Source organism: Nerophis ophidion, unplaced genomic scaffold, assembly GCF_033978795.1.
Source record: "Nerophis ophidion isolate RoL-2023_Sa unplaced genomic scaffold, RoL_Noph_v1.0 HiC_scaffold_75, whole genome shotgun sequence".
Classification (NCBI taxonomy): Eukaryota; Metazoa; Chordata; class Actinopteri; order Syngnathiformes; family Syngnathidae; genus Nerophis; species Nerophis ophidion.
In genome coordinates this window covers 15,345-32,425 of record NW_026906997.1, presented here as the reverse complement: position 1 = coordinate 32,425, position 17,081 = coordinate 15,345, and the positions used below count along the sequence as shown (strand labels likewise).

At 39.7% G+C, this 17,081-nt stretch overlaps 1 protein-coding gene and 1 long non-coding RNA gene across 2 annotated transcripts; one reads left to right on the top strand and one right to left on the bottom strand.

Annotated features, from left to right (window-relative positions):
* Positions 1-1,885: 1,885 nt before the first annotated feature.
* On the top strand, positions 1,886-4,691 carry LOC133547155 (gastrula zinc finger protein XlCGF57.1-like; the record flags this gene model as incomplete). Its single annotated transcript, XM_061892979.1, has 2 exons — positions 1,886-2,557; positions 4,683-4,691. Coding segments are annotated over 2 exons (681 nt in total), but the record flags the coding sequence as incomplete, so codon positions are not given.
* Positions 4,692-11,693: 7,002 nt separating this feature from the next.
* LOC133547152 (uncharacterized) lies at positions 11,694-14,868 on the bottom strand. Its single transcript, XR_009805349.1, has 2 exons — positions 13,902-14,868; positions 11,694-13,838 (listed from the first exon to the last, which is right to left on the bottom strand). It is a non-coding gene; the product is annotated as an uncharacterized LOC133547152 (long non-coding RNA).
* Between the last annotated feature and the right edge of the window lie 2,213 nt (positions 14,869-17,081).

Sequence of the window (17,081 nt, the reverse complement as noted above, 5' to 3'; positions counted from 1 at the left end):
AGTCTCGGAAAACTGGCGTGCACAAGCGATCCCTCAGAAAGCTGGCGTGCACATCACTTGTGCACGCCAGCTTTCCGAGACTCTTATTTAGTTAGCGCAGGCAGCATGAAGCAGGGCTTTTATTGTGAAGATAGGAAATGTGCAGTCGGCCTTTAGAGTTTTGACGGAATGGACGGCGCGAAAGTCTGTTGAAATAAAAAGTGTTTCTCGCCTTCCTCTCTGTCATTTTTTCAAAATAATGAACTGGCAGCAGCCAGCGTCATCTCACAAGACCCTCGGGTGCCGTGAATGTCAATCAAGCAAGCTACGGAATTTGCCGCCAATGTTTTTCTTGTAAAGTGTATGGAAGCTGGATGAATTAGATGCCAAAAACCAACCACTTTCATGTGGTATTGTACAGAAAGGACAACTTTTTTTCTCCTCCATTTGAAAATGTGGGCGTTATCATCATTACTGTCTGATTCCAATCAATGCAAGTCATCAGAATCAGGTAATACACCAACTTATATTCTTGTCTTGGTGAAAGAAAGACATCTATATGTGTTACACATGCTTGTATTATCATTAAACACATTTAACTTGTTTACAAAAATGTCTCTTTCATAAATAAATAAATATAAATGATATATATAAATGAGGTAGATCCCCTCGAGTTGGTCAATTGAAAAGTAGCTCGCCTGCAGAAAAAGTGTGGGCACCCCTGCCTTAGGTACACCACAGGATATATTTAGTGTTGTAGAAGTGTGTTCGTCTAGCTTCACGTATTGTTTCCTGTTGGTTAAATATCTTCGAATCCAGTTTAAGACCAGCCCTCTGATGCCATACCAGTATAGTTTTTTGATTAAAATATTGTGATTAATAGTGTCAAATGCTTTAGTTGGATCAATAAACACTGCTGCTGCATATTTTTTTTTTACTATCTATTGCATTGGTCATTTCTTCTGTCATTTCTATTACAGCCATCGAAGTTGAAATATTAGCTCTGTATCCATATTGGTTCTCATCTAATATGTTATGTTTGTTTGTAAAACTCTCTAATCCGACAGTTTTTCAATGATTTTACAAAATTGTGGAAGTAAAGAAACAGGTCTATAATTTGTAAATTGGTGTCTGTCTCCAGTCTGATAAATTGGTGCAATTTTAGCTATTTTCATTTTGTTTGGGAATTGACCTGTTTGAGATGATGGGTATTTTTACGCTGCTTTTGCAGTGTAGCGTGTAGTGTAGCTTGCTACAATTCTCTGAGGATAGCTTAGCTACATTTAATTGGGAGTAACTTGTAGCTTAGCTTAATACATTTTCCAGGTCGCTTGCCCATCACTGTCTGTTTGGCCTAGCTCACATGTGAATAGTTTGAATACTGCAAACTTCAATACAGTAACACCTCATTTGTGTTTTATGTTCTGCAGACGTCCAGCAGGTGTCAGCAGAGAGTCATGAAGAGATTCCCTCTAAGCAGCAGGAGTGGAGCTCCAGTGTGGGACAGAAGGAGCTACAGGACCCCTCCCACATTAAAGAGGAAGAGGAGGAACTGTCGAAGCAGCTTCAAAGGGTGGAGGAGGCTAATGATGAAGATGAAGCTCAGTCCTTACAGCTTCATCACAGTCAAAGTGAGGAGAACAGAGGGGCGGAGCTTGTAAGTCAAAACATCACAGAAGCTGATGGAGAGCATTGTGAAGATATAAAGTCAGAACCAGACAGCATCTTTGCTCCACTGTCAGACATGGATCACATGATGTCACACTCTTCTGATCACAGTGACCACATCCAAAAACCTTTGGAGAGTAAAAATGACTCCAAAGGTGATACGAGACATCACACTAATAACAAATACTTTGACTGCTCTGAATGTGGGAAATCATTTAGACACAAGAGTTATATTAAAATACACATGAGAATACATACTGGAGAGAAACCTTTTACTTGCTCTGTTTGTAAGAAGAGTTTTTCCATTAAGCCTGCCATGACCAGACACATGAGAACACACACTGGAGAGAAACCTTTTACTTGCTCTGTTTGTAAGAAGAATTTCTCCAGAAAGTCTAACATGTCCTCACACATGAGAACACATACTGGAGAGAAACCTTTGACTTGCTCTGTTTGTAAGAAGCGTTTCTCCACAACGCAACATATGATCACACACATTAGAACACATACTGGAGAGAAACCTTTTACTTGCTCTGTTTGTAAGAAGTGTTTCTCCAGAAAGCCTGACATCTCCATACACATGAGAACACACACTGGAGAGAAACCTTTTACTTGTTCTGTTTGTAAGAAGAGTTTCTCCACAAAGTCTAACATGTCCTCACACATGAAAACACATACTGGAGAGAAACCTTCGACTTGCTCTGTTTGTAAGAAGACTTTCTCCACAAAGCCTAACATGTCCGCACACATGAGAACACATACTGGAGAGAAACCTTTTACTTGCTCTGTTTGTAAGAAGTGTTTCTCCAGAAAGCCTGACATCTCCATACACATGAGAACACACACTGGAGAGAAACCTTTTACTTGTTCTGTTTGTAAGAAGAGTTTCTCCACAAAGCCTAAGATGCCCGCACACATGAGAACACATACTGGAGAGAAACCTTTGACTTGCCCTGTTTGTAAGAAGCATTTCTCCACAAATCTTGTCATGACCACACACATGAGAACACACTGGAGAAAAACCATTTAGTTGCACTGTGTGTGATAAGATGTTCCGGCATAAGTATCAGGACAGTAAACACAAGTGTGTAACAGTCATGGAAGCTGCAGGGATTTAAAAACACTTAGTGATTGTGCTAAATGTACTTTAAAAACACAGCATGTTTAATATGAATGTATATTTGATGTTGTATGTAGTGCCTCTCATCTTCTACTGTTAAATTTAAAGGCCTACTGAAAGCCACTACTAGCGACCACGCAGTCTGAGAGTTTACATATCAATGATGAAATATTAACATTGCAACACATGCCAATACGACCTTTTTAGTTTACTAAATTGCAATTTTAAAGGGGAACATTATCACCAGACATATGTAAGCGTCAATATATACCTTGATGTTGCAGAAAAAAGACCATATGTTTTTTTTAATGGATTTCCGAACTCTAAAAGGATGAATTTGGCGATTTAAACGCCTTTCAATTGTTCGCTGTCGGAGCAATGACCTTTCACCTGTGACGTTACAACGGGAAGCAATCCACCATTTTCTCAAACACATTACACACACAAGTCAAATCAGCTCTGTTATTTTCCGTTTTTTCTACTGTTTTCCGTACCTCGGAGACATCATGCCTCGTCGGTGTGTTGTTGGAGGGTGTAACAACATGAACAGGGACGGATTAAAGTTGACTTACGTGGCGTGTGCATCGATTAGCACGGCATGCTAATCGATGCTAACATGCTATTTAGGCTAGCTGTATGTACATATTGCATCGTTATGCCTCATTTGTAACTATATTTGCATCCAGCCTTTCCCTCCACCCACATTTAATGCCAAACAAACACATACCAATCGACGGATTCAAGTTGCACCATTGTCAAAAGATGCGAAAGTCCCTTGTTTGTTCTGCACATTTTACCGGCGATGCTACGACAGACATGGCACAGAGATGTGTGGATATCCTCCGACACTCAAAGCAGATGCATTTCCAACGATAAAGTCTACGAAATCCCAAAGGTGAGTTTTGTTGATGTTATTGACTTATGTGCTAATCAGACATATTTGGTCATGGCATGACTGGTAGCTAATCGATGTTAACATGCTATTTAGGCTAGCTGTATGTACATTTGTAGCTATATTTGCCTCCAGCCTTTCCCTCCACCCACATGTTATGCTAAACAAACACTTACCAATCGATGGATTTAAGTTGCTCCTGTGGTCAAAAGATGCAATCGTTGGTTAGAAGGCGATCGCCGAATAGCTTCAATAGCTATTCGCTCAATAGCTTCAGTTTCTTCTTCAATTTCGTTTTCGCTATCTGCCTCCACACTCCAACCATCCGTTTCAAAACATTCGTAATCTGTTGAATCTGCTGAAATCCACGTCTGAATCCGTGCTAATGTCGCTATATCTTGCTGTTCTATCCGCCATGTTTGTTTGTATTGGCGTCACTATGTGACGTCACAGGAAAATGGACGGGTGGATTTACAGATAGCGAAAATCAGGCACTTAAAGCCTTTTTTCGGGATAATCCATGATGGATAGCATTTTGAAAAAAACTTCAAAAAATAAAATAAACCACTGGGAACTGTTTTTTATTGGTTTTAACCCTTCTGAAATTGTGATAATGTTACCCTTTAAATTTCTCTCCAGTTACTTGTTAAAAACGTCGCGGAATGATGACGCATACGCGTGACGTCACCTGTTGGAGGGGACATATTAGCGTAGCACCAAACACGGCTAAAAGTTGTCTCTTTTCATCGCGCAATTACAAAGTATTTTGGACATCTGTGTTGCTGAATCTTTTGCAATTTGTTCATTTAATAATGGAGACTATAAAGAAGAATGCTGTTGGTGGAAAGCGGTGGATTGCAGCTGTCTTTAGCACCGAGACACAGCCGGTGTTTCTTTGTTTGTTTTTAACACAGAGCGGTCAAGCGAACATGTTTTCTCTACGTCAACCAGCATGTTTTTGGATGGGGAAATTGTGATATATATCTTACCGGAGAAATCGTTGGATTATTTGTCGCCCTGCAGCAGCTGTGAGCTTGGCTCCTCGGCTTCTCTCTGAGACACTGGCGTGTTCACCGCAGCCATCCGACCTCGAGGTATGTTTTTACAATCTTACTAAAACACTATTAAAACAATAAGCAGATAAGTGATCTTCCACAATTATCCTAGTAAATGTGTCTAATTACATCTGAAACGCTCACACTGCCGTCTCCCGGAGCCGTCGCGTTTTTTTTTTGTTTTTCTTCTAGTCCTTTACTATCAATATCCTAATTCACAAATCTTTCATCCTCGCTCAAATTAATGGGGAAATTGTCGCTTTCTCGGTCCGAATTGTTGTTACTGCTGGTGGCTCCCATTAAAAACAATGTGAATATGTGTGGAGTCCTACAACTCGTGACGTCACGCGCACATACTTCCAGTAAAGGCAGGGCTTTTTTATTAGCGACCAAAAGTTGCCTACTTTATCGTGGATGTTCTCTACTAAATCCTTTCAGCAAAAATATGGCAATATCGCGAAATGATCAATTATGACACATAAAATGCACCTGCTATTCCCGTTTAAATTAGAAAATCTAATTTCAGTAGGCTTCTAAAGTTAAAGTAGCAATGATTGTCACACACACACTAGGTGTGGCGAAATTATTCTCTTCATTTGACCAATCACCCTTGATCACCCCCTGGGAGCTGAGGGGAGCAGTGGGCAGCAGCGGTGCCGCGCCTGGGAATCATTTTTTGGTGATTTAACCCCCAATTCCAACCCTTAATGCTGAGTCTTGGTATGACTTGGCCGGGATTTGAACTCACGACCTACCCATCTCAGGACGGACACTCTAACCACTAAGTCACTGAGTAGGTTATATGTTGTCCTGTAGTTACTTTTTAAGTTGTGTGCATGTATGTAGCGACATTTTATTATTTTCATTTGTTTTTTTCCACACATTGTTTCCATTGCATTTTATTAATGTTATTATCCAATTAAAAGTATAAATGAATCAAAACGTGGACTCTAGTAGATGAGCAGCATTGTTACATCATGGATGTTAACTCCTGCAAAACATCAACAAAGAAGAAAAAGTCTGAAGTTAGCAACACATCACTGAACTTTAGAGTCATCGTGAGTGGAGTTGCTTGTTTTTATTGCTGCATTTGTACTTATTTCACCTCACATCTTCACTTTTAATCCTAAAGTCTTCTTCAAATATATTGTTGTGGGCTTCTAAGATTGATGTTTATTATGTGTGTGTAGTCTGTGGAAAGTGTTGTTGTCCCTTGTGGATCCATTTGTTCACTTGAACAGATACATCATCATCATCATCATCATCGTTATCATTATCAAAATACAGATTTAAGTACTGTATTAGAGTGCCTCTTGTAGTACTCCAACTCGCCACACTGAGAAGTGGGGGCAATCCTGAGCTAGCAGATGCATGTTGCCATCATGTTTTATCAGCTAGGAAGACAGCTTTTGCGTTTACTTTTTTGTCGGATCCAGGATGTATTGCTCCGCTGAATAAATGAATCACTATGGCTGCCAATATGGAGGATTTTATATATATATATACATATATATATATATAAAATCCTACATATATATATATATTTAAAGGCCTACTGAAATGAGATTTTCTTATTTAAACGATGTGTCATACTTGATCATTTCGCGATATTGCCATATTTTTGCTGAAAGGATTTAGTAGAGAACATCCACGATAAAGTTCGCAACTTTTGGTGCTGATAAAAAAGCCCTGCCTTTACCGGAAGTCGCAGACGATGACGTCACATGTTGATGGCTCCTCACATCTTCACATTGATTTTAATGGGAGCCTCCAACAAAAACAACTATTCGGACAGAGAAAACGACAATTTCCCCATTAGTTTGAGCGAGGATGAAAGATTCGTGTTTGAGGATATTGATAGCTAAGGACAAGAAAAAAAATAACAAGTAAAAAAAAAAAACGCGATTGCATTGGGACGGATTCAGATGTTTTTAAACACATTTACTTGGATAATTCTGGGAAATCCCTTATCTTTCTATTGTGTTGCTAGTGTCTTAGTGAGTTTAACAGTACCTGATAATCGGAGGTGTGTGTTCACGGGTAGAGGTGGGTAGAGTAGCCAGAAATTGTACTCAAGTAAGAGTACTATTACTTTAGAGATGTATTACTCAAGTAAAAGTAAGGAGTAGTCACCCAAATATTTACTTGAGTAAAAGTAAAAAGTATGTTGTGAAAAAACTACTCAAGTACTGAGTAACTGATGAGTAACCTGTTTGTTTAATGATTACGGCAACAAATAATGCACAAAAACATAAAAATAGCAATGAGCAAATTCAGAGCCAGGAATATCTCTTAAGCAACTAAAACAATAATATATATTAAATAATAGTACATTAAAATAAAATTAAAAAATGGCACATTGAGCCACAATAACTTAACAGCACCATAGCCTCAGTAGGCATTCATTGATTTGATTGATTGATTGATTGATTGATTGATTGATTGATTGAAACTTGTATTAGTAGATTGCACAGTACAGTACATATTCCGTACAATTGACCACTAAATGGTAACACCCCAATAAGTTTTTCATCCTCAATCAATTATTTAATAAATGATCAAGTCGAGGTGATATACCTCATATATACATATACATACACACACATATCATACATACACACACATCATTTATACACACACATATATTTACACATACATTTATATATACAGTATATAATTTATATTTATTTATTTTGCTGTTTTTGTTGACATGTTAAAGGTGTTTTAATGAATATACATGCATGTTTAACATATAGATTCCTATCTTTCATGAAGACAAGAATATAAGTTGGTGTATTACCTGATTCTGATGACTTGCATTGATTGGAATCAGACGTCCACGTTTTCAAATGGAGGAGAAAAAAAGTTGCTCCTTCCTGTCTAATACCACATGAAAGTCGTTGGTTTTTGGCATCTTATTTGTCCAGCTTCTATATTCGTTTTTATACACTTTACAAGAAATACATTGGCGGCAATCTCCTTATCTTGCTAGCTTGTTTGCGCTGGCTTTCGGAGACTCTTATTTTGTTAATGCAGGCGCGATGGAGCGGCGCTTTTATTGTGAAAACAGGAACTGTGCGATCAGTCTTTAGGCTTTTGACGGGAAGTACGGTTGAAATAAAAAGTGTATTTTTTCCTTTAAACTTTTGATTGATTGATTGAAACTTTTATTATTAGATTGCACAGTACAGTTCATATTCCGTACAATTGACCACTAAATGGTAACACCCCAATAAGTTTGTCAACACGTTTAAGTCGGGTTTTACGTATCACGGTCATGTGACCACCTGGCTCTGTTTGATTGGTCCAACTTCACCAGTGACTGTATGTGATTGGTGAAACGCAGGCATGCGTAGTTCCTACTTTGAAGCTCTGTCATTAACCAAAATAAACATTAATAGATCCATAAAAAAAAGTAGCGAGTAGTGAGCTTAATGTAGATAAATGGAACGGAGTAAAAGTAGCGTTTCTTCTCTATAAATATACTCAAGTAAAAGTAAAAGTATGTTGCATAAAAACTACTCGTAGAAGTACAATTTATCCCAAAAGTTACTCAAGTAAATGTAACGGAGTAAATGTAGCGTTTCTTCTCTATAAATATACTCAAGTAAAAGTAAAAGTATGTTGCATAAAAACTACTCGTAGAAGTACAATTTATCCCAAAAGTTACTCAAGTAAATGTAACGTGTTACTACCCACCTCTGGTGACATTGTTGTTTGAGTAACAATATTCTTAATGTGCTTCTACATTTATAGATTAGATATTTTATATTAGTGCTATTTTCAGTCCAGCACATGCCTTAATATGCAACAATGTGTAAATTTATTTAAAAAAAAAAGAAAGAACAATTTGAGTAAACAGTACGAGACTTATTTTACATGGAAAAAACATTTTGTGTGTATGTACACACACACACGCGCACACACACACACACACACACACACATATATATATATATATACATATATGTATATATATATATATATATATATATATATATATATAGATATATAGATATATAGATATATAGATAGATATCATCATGCAATTTCAGATTCATATGAAATATTGAAGTATTACATAATTTATTTGTAATTGTTAATAATCCCATAGATTATCACCTTTATATGATATACATATGTACTGGTTCACATCTGAAACATCTTCTGGACCACTTCATTTATTACTCTGTATTTGATTGTGTTGTGATTGTTTTATATGTATGTCCCCAGACCTTTATGAAGTATAAATGTGAAAGGATGGTTTTGTTTTTACAAACTTACATTTGTGGATACATCAAATAAATCCAGTATTGTGTTTTAAACATTTTTCATGTATTTTTTTTTTTTCTTTTTCAACATCCCCAAAACAACATCAATATCAGTCAATGTTTGGAGTGTCAGGCAAAAGCCAATATTGTACATCATCCCACAGAGATTTACTTTGCATACATTCTTAAAATAAACTGTTTATTGTGTTTCCCAATCACAGAACCAACAAGTGTTGTCTTCAATTGCAAAACAACATCCAAAATATTATTTTAAGTGCTCAATTCCATCTTTATTTTTCTGTGATTAACTCTTTTGCCTTAGAAAGAATGGAAACAAAAGTTATGAGTATTTTTTTGTTCCAGAGAAAATAATAAGAAGAAGAAATAGTAAAGAATTAAAAAAAGATGCAGTAACTAGAATATTTTGAATGAAAGCCTTTTTAAATTTTGTAATATTTTTTATTTGCAGGTTGTGCTTAATGAAATCTTCAAATAATAAACTATTTTTATCAGTCAATAAGTGCATCAGTGACCAAATGCCTTTTTCAAACCATTGCTGTACAAAGATGGATTTGTTTCTCATTTTAATATAAGAACAATTCCATAGTGGAGTATTGTGTGTGATGAAGTTGTGTTTGTAAATTAGTTTCCAGTACAACAACACTTGCTGGTAGGGATGGGTACTGTTCACTTCTAATTCCATGTTTTATGTGTTATATATGTCAATATATTGTGTGTTTGTATTTTGCCAACATGGTAGAATCACATGATAGGCAGGTTGTATCATGTTTTTCTGTCACCTTGAGGAAATGGCATAAAGAGGAAGATGACAATATAATGTCACTTGGACAATGATGTACAGAACAGAGGAGATTTAGTTCATTTCTATTTTTGGTTATAGGTGATTCTTTTTTTTATTATTTCAAAAACCTCTCCCTTATCCAGCTATGGATTTCTGGTAGCTGCTTGAAAATAATTAATACAGAAAGCTTTACTTTAATAAGTGTATTGTTTTCCATTGATAAACACAATTGGGAACTGACGTTGCCAAGAATGGAACTCACGTCTTGTAGAATAAAAGGCCAACGCGCCAACCTTTGTGCTATCAAAGTTTTGTTGACGTTACCAACAACAATCAGTAATCTAATGGTTATGAAATGGACATCAAGTTTGTTGTTTTGATTCAGTTTGTCATCCTTCTTTGATTCTAGTGGCATTTAAAAAACTGTTTTTATTCTCTCTCCATATTCCCAACTGACCACAAGACTCAAAAGACAACATTTTCGATGGAGCTTGGGCGGTTTATCACTTGTCGAATTTCCCGGCAAATCTGTACTGCTTCCCGAAGCGGTCACGGGGCTTCTCACGTCATCATTTCTGGCTCCTCCCCTGAATGAAATAGGCCTCCATACACGCCTGGTGGAAACACCCCCTCCATTAGTCCACACACGCCTCCAAGCCTCCGCACCATCGGAAGCGGACCAAGGATCGCTGGCTGACACCGATATATCAATTTAATAGCATGACACATAGATAGAAAAAATGGAAAAAAGCCGATAGGGCTGGGCGATTAAACGATGTCACTATATATTGCAAAATACATCAAATCGAAACCAATTAAAAAAATAGTCATTTGAAAAAAATACATAGGGCTGGGCTGTAAAACAATACAATATATATAATGATAGACACATGACTGATGTTAAAAAAGTAGGACAATGGCCAATAGGGCTGGCTGATAAAACTAGACACATAACTTATGTGGGGGGAGGGGGGCACCAGACTTTTGAAGAGGGAATGTGCGCCCTCCTGTGGACTTCTGCTGCAACTGCACACACAAACAAATTCATTACTTCCAAGTGTGCCTTATTTAGTGTCCCAGACTTCCAATTCCTCCTTTACATGTTTAGTGTATAAGTATTAATTAAACAACTGTTTGATATATGAATATTAAAAACGTATTTAGTGTATAAATATTAAATACATGTTCAGCGTATAAATTAAATATATATATATATATATATATATATATATATATATGTATATATAGAGAGAGAGAGAGAAAGAGAGCGAGAAAGAGAGAGAGAGTGAGAGAGATAGAGAGAGACATAACGAGACAGAGAGAGAGAGAGAGGACCAGACTTATTAAGAGGGAATGTGCGCCCTCCTGTGGACTTCTGCTGCAACTGCACACACAAAGAACTTCATTACTTCCAAGTGTGCCTTATTTAGTGTCCCAGACTTCCAATTCCTCCTTTACATGTTTAGTGTATAAGTATTAATTAAACAACTGTTTGATATACGAGTATTAAAAACTTATTCAGTGTATAATTATTAATTAAACAACTGTTTAATATATAATTATTAAAAAAAAACTTGTTTAGTGTATAAATATTAAATACATGTTTAACGTATAAATTAAATGTATATTTATATATATATATATAATATATATATATATATATAGAGAGAGAGAGAGAGAGAGAGAAAGAAAGAGAGAGCAAGAGAGAGACAAAGAGCTAGACAGAGAGAGAGAGAGAGAGAGTGAGTGAGAGAGAGGGAGAGAGAGCAAGAGAGAGAGAAAGAGAGAGAAAAAGAGAAAGAGCGAGAGAGACCAGACTTATTAAGAGGCAACGTGCGCCCTCCTGTGGACTTCTGCTGCCTCTGCTGTCGTGGAAATTTCCTAAAGACGATCCTTTTGTGACCAATAGCTTTAAAATGATTTATTAGAGTAACAAACAAATAATAACAAGCTTTGCAAAGCGAGACCAAACCAGAACGACACATCCGTTCGTTCCAGCTTGTTCTAACTCTTTTAGAATATGTCATGACAATATTATATTCTCAGAAGTCCCACCCTCCATGCTCATTTACATACAGTATCCCAGTAAAAGAATGCCCAAGGTCCTGTGAAGGGGAGAGGGTGTGGTTTGTCCAGAAGGATGACACAGAAGACAGAGCTTGATCAGATCAGAGGTCTCCTGCAGAACGTCACATTCCTAAGCCTAATAAACAACTTTTGGCGACCCGTTTAAAGAACATCATCAATTAAAACGAGTACAAGTAATTTTGCTATCACAATCCTCCCTTTTATTACCTATAATAAACTACAAACAACAACATTACTAACTAGCGAAAAAAACACACACCAAATAACCCTTAGAAAGTAATAACATGATTAAAAATAAAATTACAAAACGCCACACAAATACTCAACCTAATCAACATTATAATCAAGTAACATCTCAAAGAACGGATCTTCATTTTCATCCTTGAAATCTACCTCACCTTGTCCCAAGGCTGTGTACTGAACGAACGTAGACGAAATCATACACGTAATTAGTGATCTTATCAGCGGAATCACACAAACTGACAAGACAAACAATAGAGCTAAGACCACTAGCATAATCGTCCCAATTTGCATTACCCACGAACGCCAAGTTGCTACTCAGGACGGATCCACCACAAAATCTTCTCCTATTGCGTCTCGCAGAGAAGTCAAATTCTGAATACCCTGCGAAATGACGGAATCATCTCCAGTATTGTCTGGAATGTACGTACAGCACCATGAATTCAGCATAGCACAAACTCCTCCGACGCTCGCTACCAAATGGTCTAATACTATACGATTTTGCAAAGTCACTGCCCGTAACGCCTTCATTTCCACTCTGCTCGCCTCCGTAATAGTTACTGTCCAATTTACAAAACCTGAAAACCGATGATTCAGCGTCTCCATTCTAAGCATGAGTTTCCCCACGCCCAGCTGTGGAAACAATGACAATGCCACCTTTTCTCCTGGTGTCCAAAGTTCAAGATCTGCAGGCACATTTGTACCCCAAATCGCATCATGGGGTGCATACTCACGCTTACCCCTATGACTCGGAACAGCTGACACAATGTAAGAGTGGTCAGCAGCTGTTATCATAGCACAACGGCCCATCCAATTCTATGGCAATCTAACATAAACGTTAAAGCCACAAAGCCACAGAACATCCTCCTGAGGCCGCGTGCCAGTTTGATCTGTAAAATAGGGAGAACAGCCCCCTCCTTGCGCAGCCTGTGAAATGTTCAAACTAGTGTTACCGTGATATGTAGTGCATGAACTAGTCACATTTAAACAATACATCAGTGGAATTTGTCCCATCTGCACTGGCGGCTCTCTAAGGCTCCAAGATACCGCATAACACGCACATTTCATACCCGGCCTAATATAAACTGGACCAAAAAGCACATTCGTATCATTATCGGACCACCGATCATAAAAATCTAACTTCGGATCTTCAAGCGAAGACAAAGATGTCCCCGTATGCGCTTTAACCGTATCATTCAGATTTGCTGCAAAAAGGTATAACACATCCTGGGAAAATATCTATAACCCTCCATTACAGGCTTAGGTGTGACATGTGGATTGGACGCCGCTATAGGCATATATGTACAGACATAGCAGTTTGAGACATTATGTGAGTCCGCTACACATTTGTCCTGGTGATTTTGGCCCTCAGCGCCTTCACCTGTGTCTGCAAACTAGTAGTGTTTCTCTAAAGATGTGATGCGAGGGAGGTGTGTGTAACCCTCGTCTCTGCAGCCGCGGATCCTGCCGTAGGAGCCAAAAGCGATTTTACAGCTCCTCACTCCTCTGCGGCCACCGCTACAGGGCCCGAAATCGCCTTGCATTGCGAAGCGTGGACCCACGTCGGCCGTTCTTCCACTTTCACTGCAGTGTGGGTGACGAGGAGAACTTGGAACGGGCCGAGCCAGCCTCATTGTTTCCAGCTCTTCCGTCTGAAGTTCTTGATAAGCACGAAGTCGCCCGGCACAATGGTGGGTAGAGGATGATCCGCTCGCCCCGGAAGCTTCAAAGAGACTTGCCTTCAAATATTAGCAAAACACTTTGTTAAAGATATGCAATATCTTACCAGTCCGTGTTCACAGAGCGTCGTCTCAATTGGCGGTCCTGATGGTCCTATCCCCACATTAGGGGGGACTGCAAACAGAATCTCAAAAGGTGACAGGTTATGACGCGTGCACACCTGCATACGCATGTACATGACAACTATCCGCAAACATTTAGGCCAGCTGAGCTTAGTCTCTTCACAACATTTGGCAAGTTTTAATTGAATTGTTCCGTTTCCTCTTTCAACAGCACCTCCGGATTGTGATGGTAGCTGCAATGAGTTCTCAAATCAATTTGCAAATAATCAGACAATTGCTGTATCACCTCATTTACAAAATGTGAACCATTGTCACTCCATAACTTCTTCGGAATGCCCCACTTTGCCACAATTTCAGTTAAAAGTGCTTTTGCCACTGCAGCGGAAGAAGAATGTTTCGCTTGGAAGGCTTCTACCCATTCTGAAAACATATCAACCATCCATCCACCCATCCATTTTCTACCGCTTATTCCCTTTTTGGGTCGCGGGGGGCGCTGGCGCCTATCTCAGCTACAATCAGGCGGAAGGCGGGGTACACCCTGGACAAGTCGCCACCTCATCGCAGGGCCGACACAGATGCACAGACAACATTCATACTCACATTCACACACTAAGGACCATTTACACATCACTAGACAATATTTTTTCCCTTCACTGGGTGTAAGTTCAATGAAATCCATCATGACATGCTCAAAAGCCCTACTAGGCGGTGGGTGTGCTGCTTGTGGTAATGGTCTAAGTTTACCTGGATTATTTTGAGCACAAATCAAACAACTTTTACAGAGATGTTCTGTGAAAGCGTAAAAGCCCTTAGTAAACCAGAATTGCTGTACTGCTCGACACATCCCTCCCTTTGACACATGGTCCAACCCATCACTCAATTTCACATAACAATCAAACAAGCGTTTAGGAAGACAAGGCTTCCCATCCATCCATCCATTTTCTGCCGCTTATTCCCTTTGGGGTGGCGGGGGGCGCTGGTGCCTATCCCAGCTACAATCGGGCAGAAGGCGGGGTACACCCTGGACAAGTCACCACCGCATCACAGGGCCAACACAGATAGACAGACAACATTCATACAAAGCTTCAGGCGTCAGGGCCAAACCCGGCTCCATCCCGGAAAACAGCACCAGAATTAGCCCATGCCTGTCGTTCCTCGCCCACAAACAACTCGGCACTTGCGCCAACAAGGAGGAAATCTCAGTCGGAGAAGTCACCGCAGTCAAAGTCAGGTGTGCGTCATACTTTTCGTCAGTCGGAGATGCTAATTGCACCGAACGTAGCAAATGAATTTTTGCCGCATAATTAATTCTATATGCATCAACTGATTGTGAATAGAATACATTTTTTCCCGCGTGCACACGGTTGCCAATCCTTTGCCAAAAACAGTCATGCATAAAAGGATTTAAATCCCGCCAATTATCAGATTTAGCTTTTGCTATCGGAATGTGCGGACTGGAATTTTCAACATGATCCAATATTTCTTGTGATGGAGTTAATTTTACTGCAACTGCACATTTGCATCCATCAAAATAGACGTCATTAATAAACAAACTATCATTCAAACCATGATAGAATGAAGCTTCATATTCTTGGTCCGGACCTTCGTGAACATGTGACACACAATACATGCTTTCAGATTCAATTCTGTCAGATACTGGATTCAAACAGGGTGATATTGTGCTCTCTAGATCCTGCAGAGCAGTGGTCGTTACCCACCACTGATAGATATAGAGCGGACAATTCACCTCCAATGAGACAAAATTCGACCCATTTGCATTCCTCTCCACTTTGAGGCCTTCTGGCATCGGAGTGATTCCGATACCCCATTTTAACATTAAATCACGACCCAACAGATTGATTGGACAAAGATCAGACATTAAAAACAAATGTTTTGTTGTCATTGTACAATCAGCCGTCGCCCATGTACAACGAATTGGTATTGAAAACTTTTCTAGACAGTTTGCCCACTCGCACTAGTGGAAAACATAGTTCTACCACTCAATTTTGTAGAGAATTCACTCGTTTGAATTACGCTGTTTGTCGCTCCAGAATCGACAAGAAACGTCAATGACCTTCCACCCACATCACACACAATCATCGGCATTTTCTTATAGGCTAAGTCCTCACAAAAAGCATACGTCCCAATCATTGGCTGTTCACGCTCTTCTAATTCCCTAATTCTGTCCTGCACCTTAGCAAGCAGCAATGTATCAGTAAAAGCAAGTGCGTCTTCGTTGCGGTTAGCGGTTAGTATGGTGTTGTCGTGAGAAGGTGTGGGTGCAACACTTATCTGTTTCGTTGTCTCAGGTCCCGAGCCGGTCAGTCAATCTGAATTGTTTCTGAGTTGGCCTCCATCCGCTCTGCCCCAATAGTCCCGCTGTCCATCCCGTTTATTCTCAGGACAGTCTCGCCTCCGGTGACCTTCCTTTCCGCACGTGAAACAATAGTTACGGCCACGTCCATCTTTCTTCTTGCCTCCATCCCGCGTTCATTTCACAGTGGCAGTCCTCAAAGTGTTCAGAAATCAGTCCTTGGTGGGGTCCCACAAGTCCCCCATGTCCCAAAAATGCAAAAAAATGAATAAAAAAAACAGGGGCCGGATTTGGACCCCGGCGTGCCATAGCTTGGACACCTATTTCAAAAATTGCCCCCGGCCGGGTATCTTTTCCTTGGAGTTCATAGAGAGCAAATCTAGCAGAAAATTGGCATTTTAAACAAAGAGAGGGAGTTTGGAGGGGGCAAAACGTCCCGCGTGCACCTCTGCTGCTATCTTTGCCAACTGCTCCGGTCCCAGATGCACCAGCAGAAGTTTTTGTATTTCTGCTCCTGTGGGACGCCATGCCCGACAGAAAGCCTGGAATGCGGCTGCAAGCGCGTCTCCACCTCTGTGTGGTGACGGCCAGTCTCTGATCGCTTCACGCATTTCCTGGTCCATCTGGTGTAAGACCAAAGCGGGAGTCCCTTGCGGTCCTGGATATTCCATCATCGGAGCCTGGAAGGTTCTGCCACTTCTCAGAGTCCTGCCAGCACTGTCCTCACTCAGAGACATTTTATTCACTTCGTTGGTCACATGTTGAATTGATGAGCCCGATGCTCCTTGATTGTCATCCTGATGTGAGTGGGAGGACCCCGCCGGGGCTGCTGCGCCGTGCCCCGAGACTG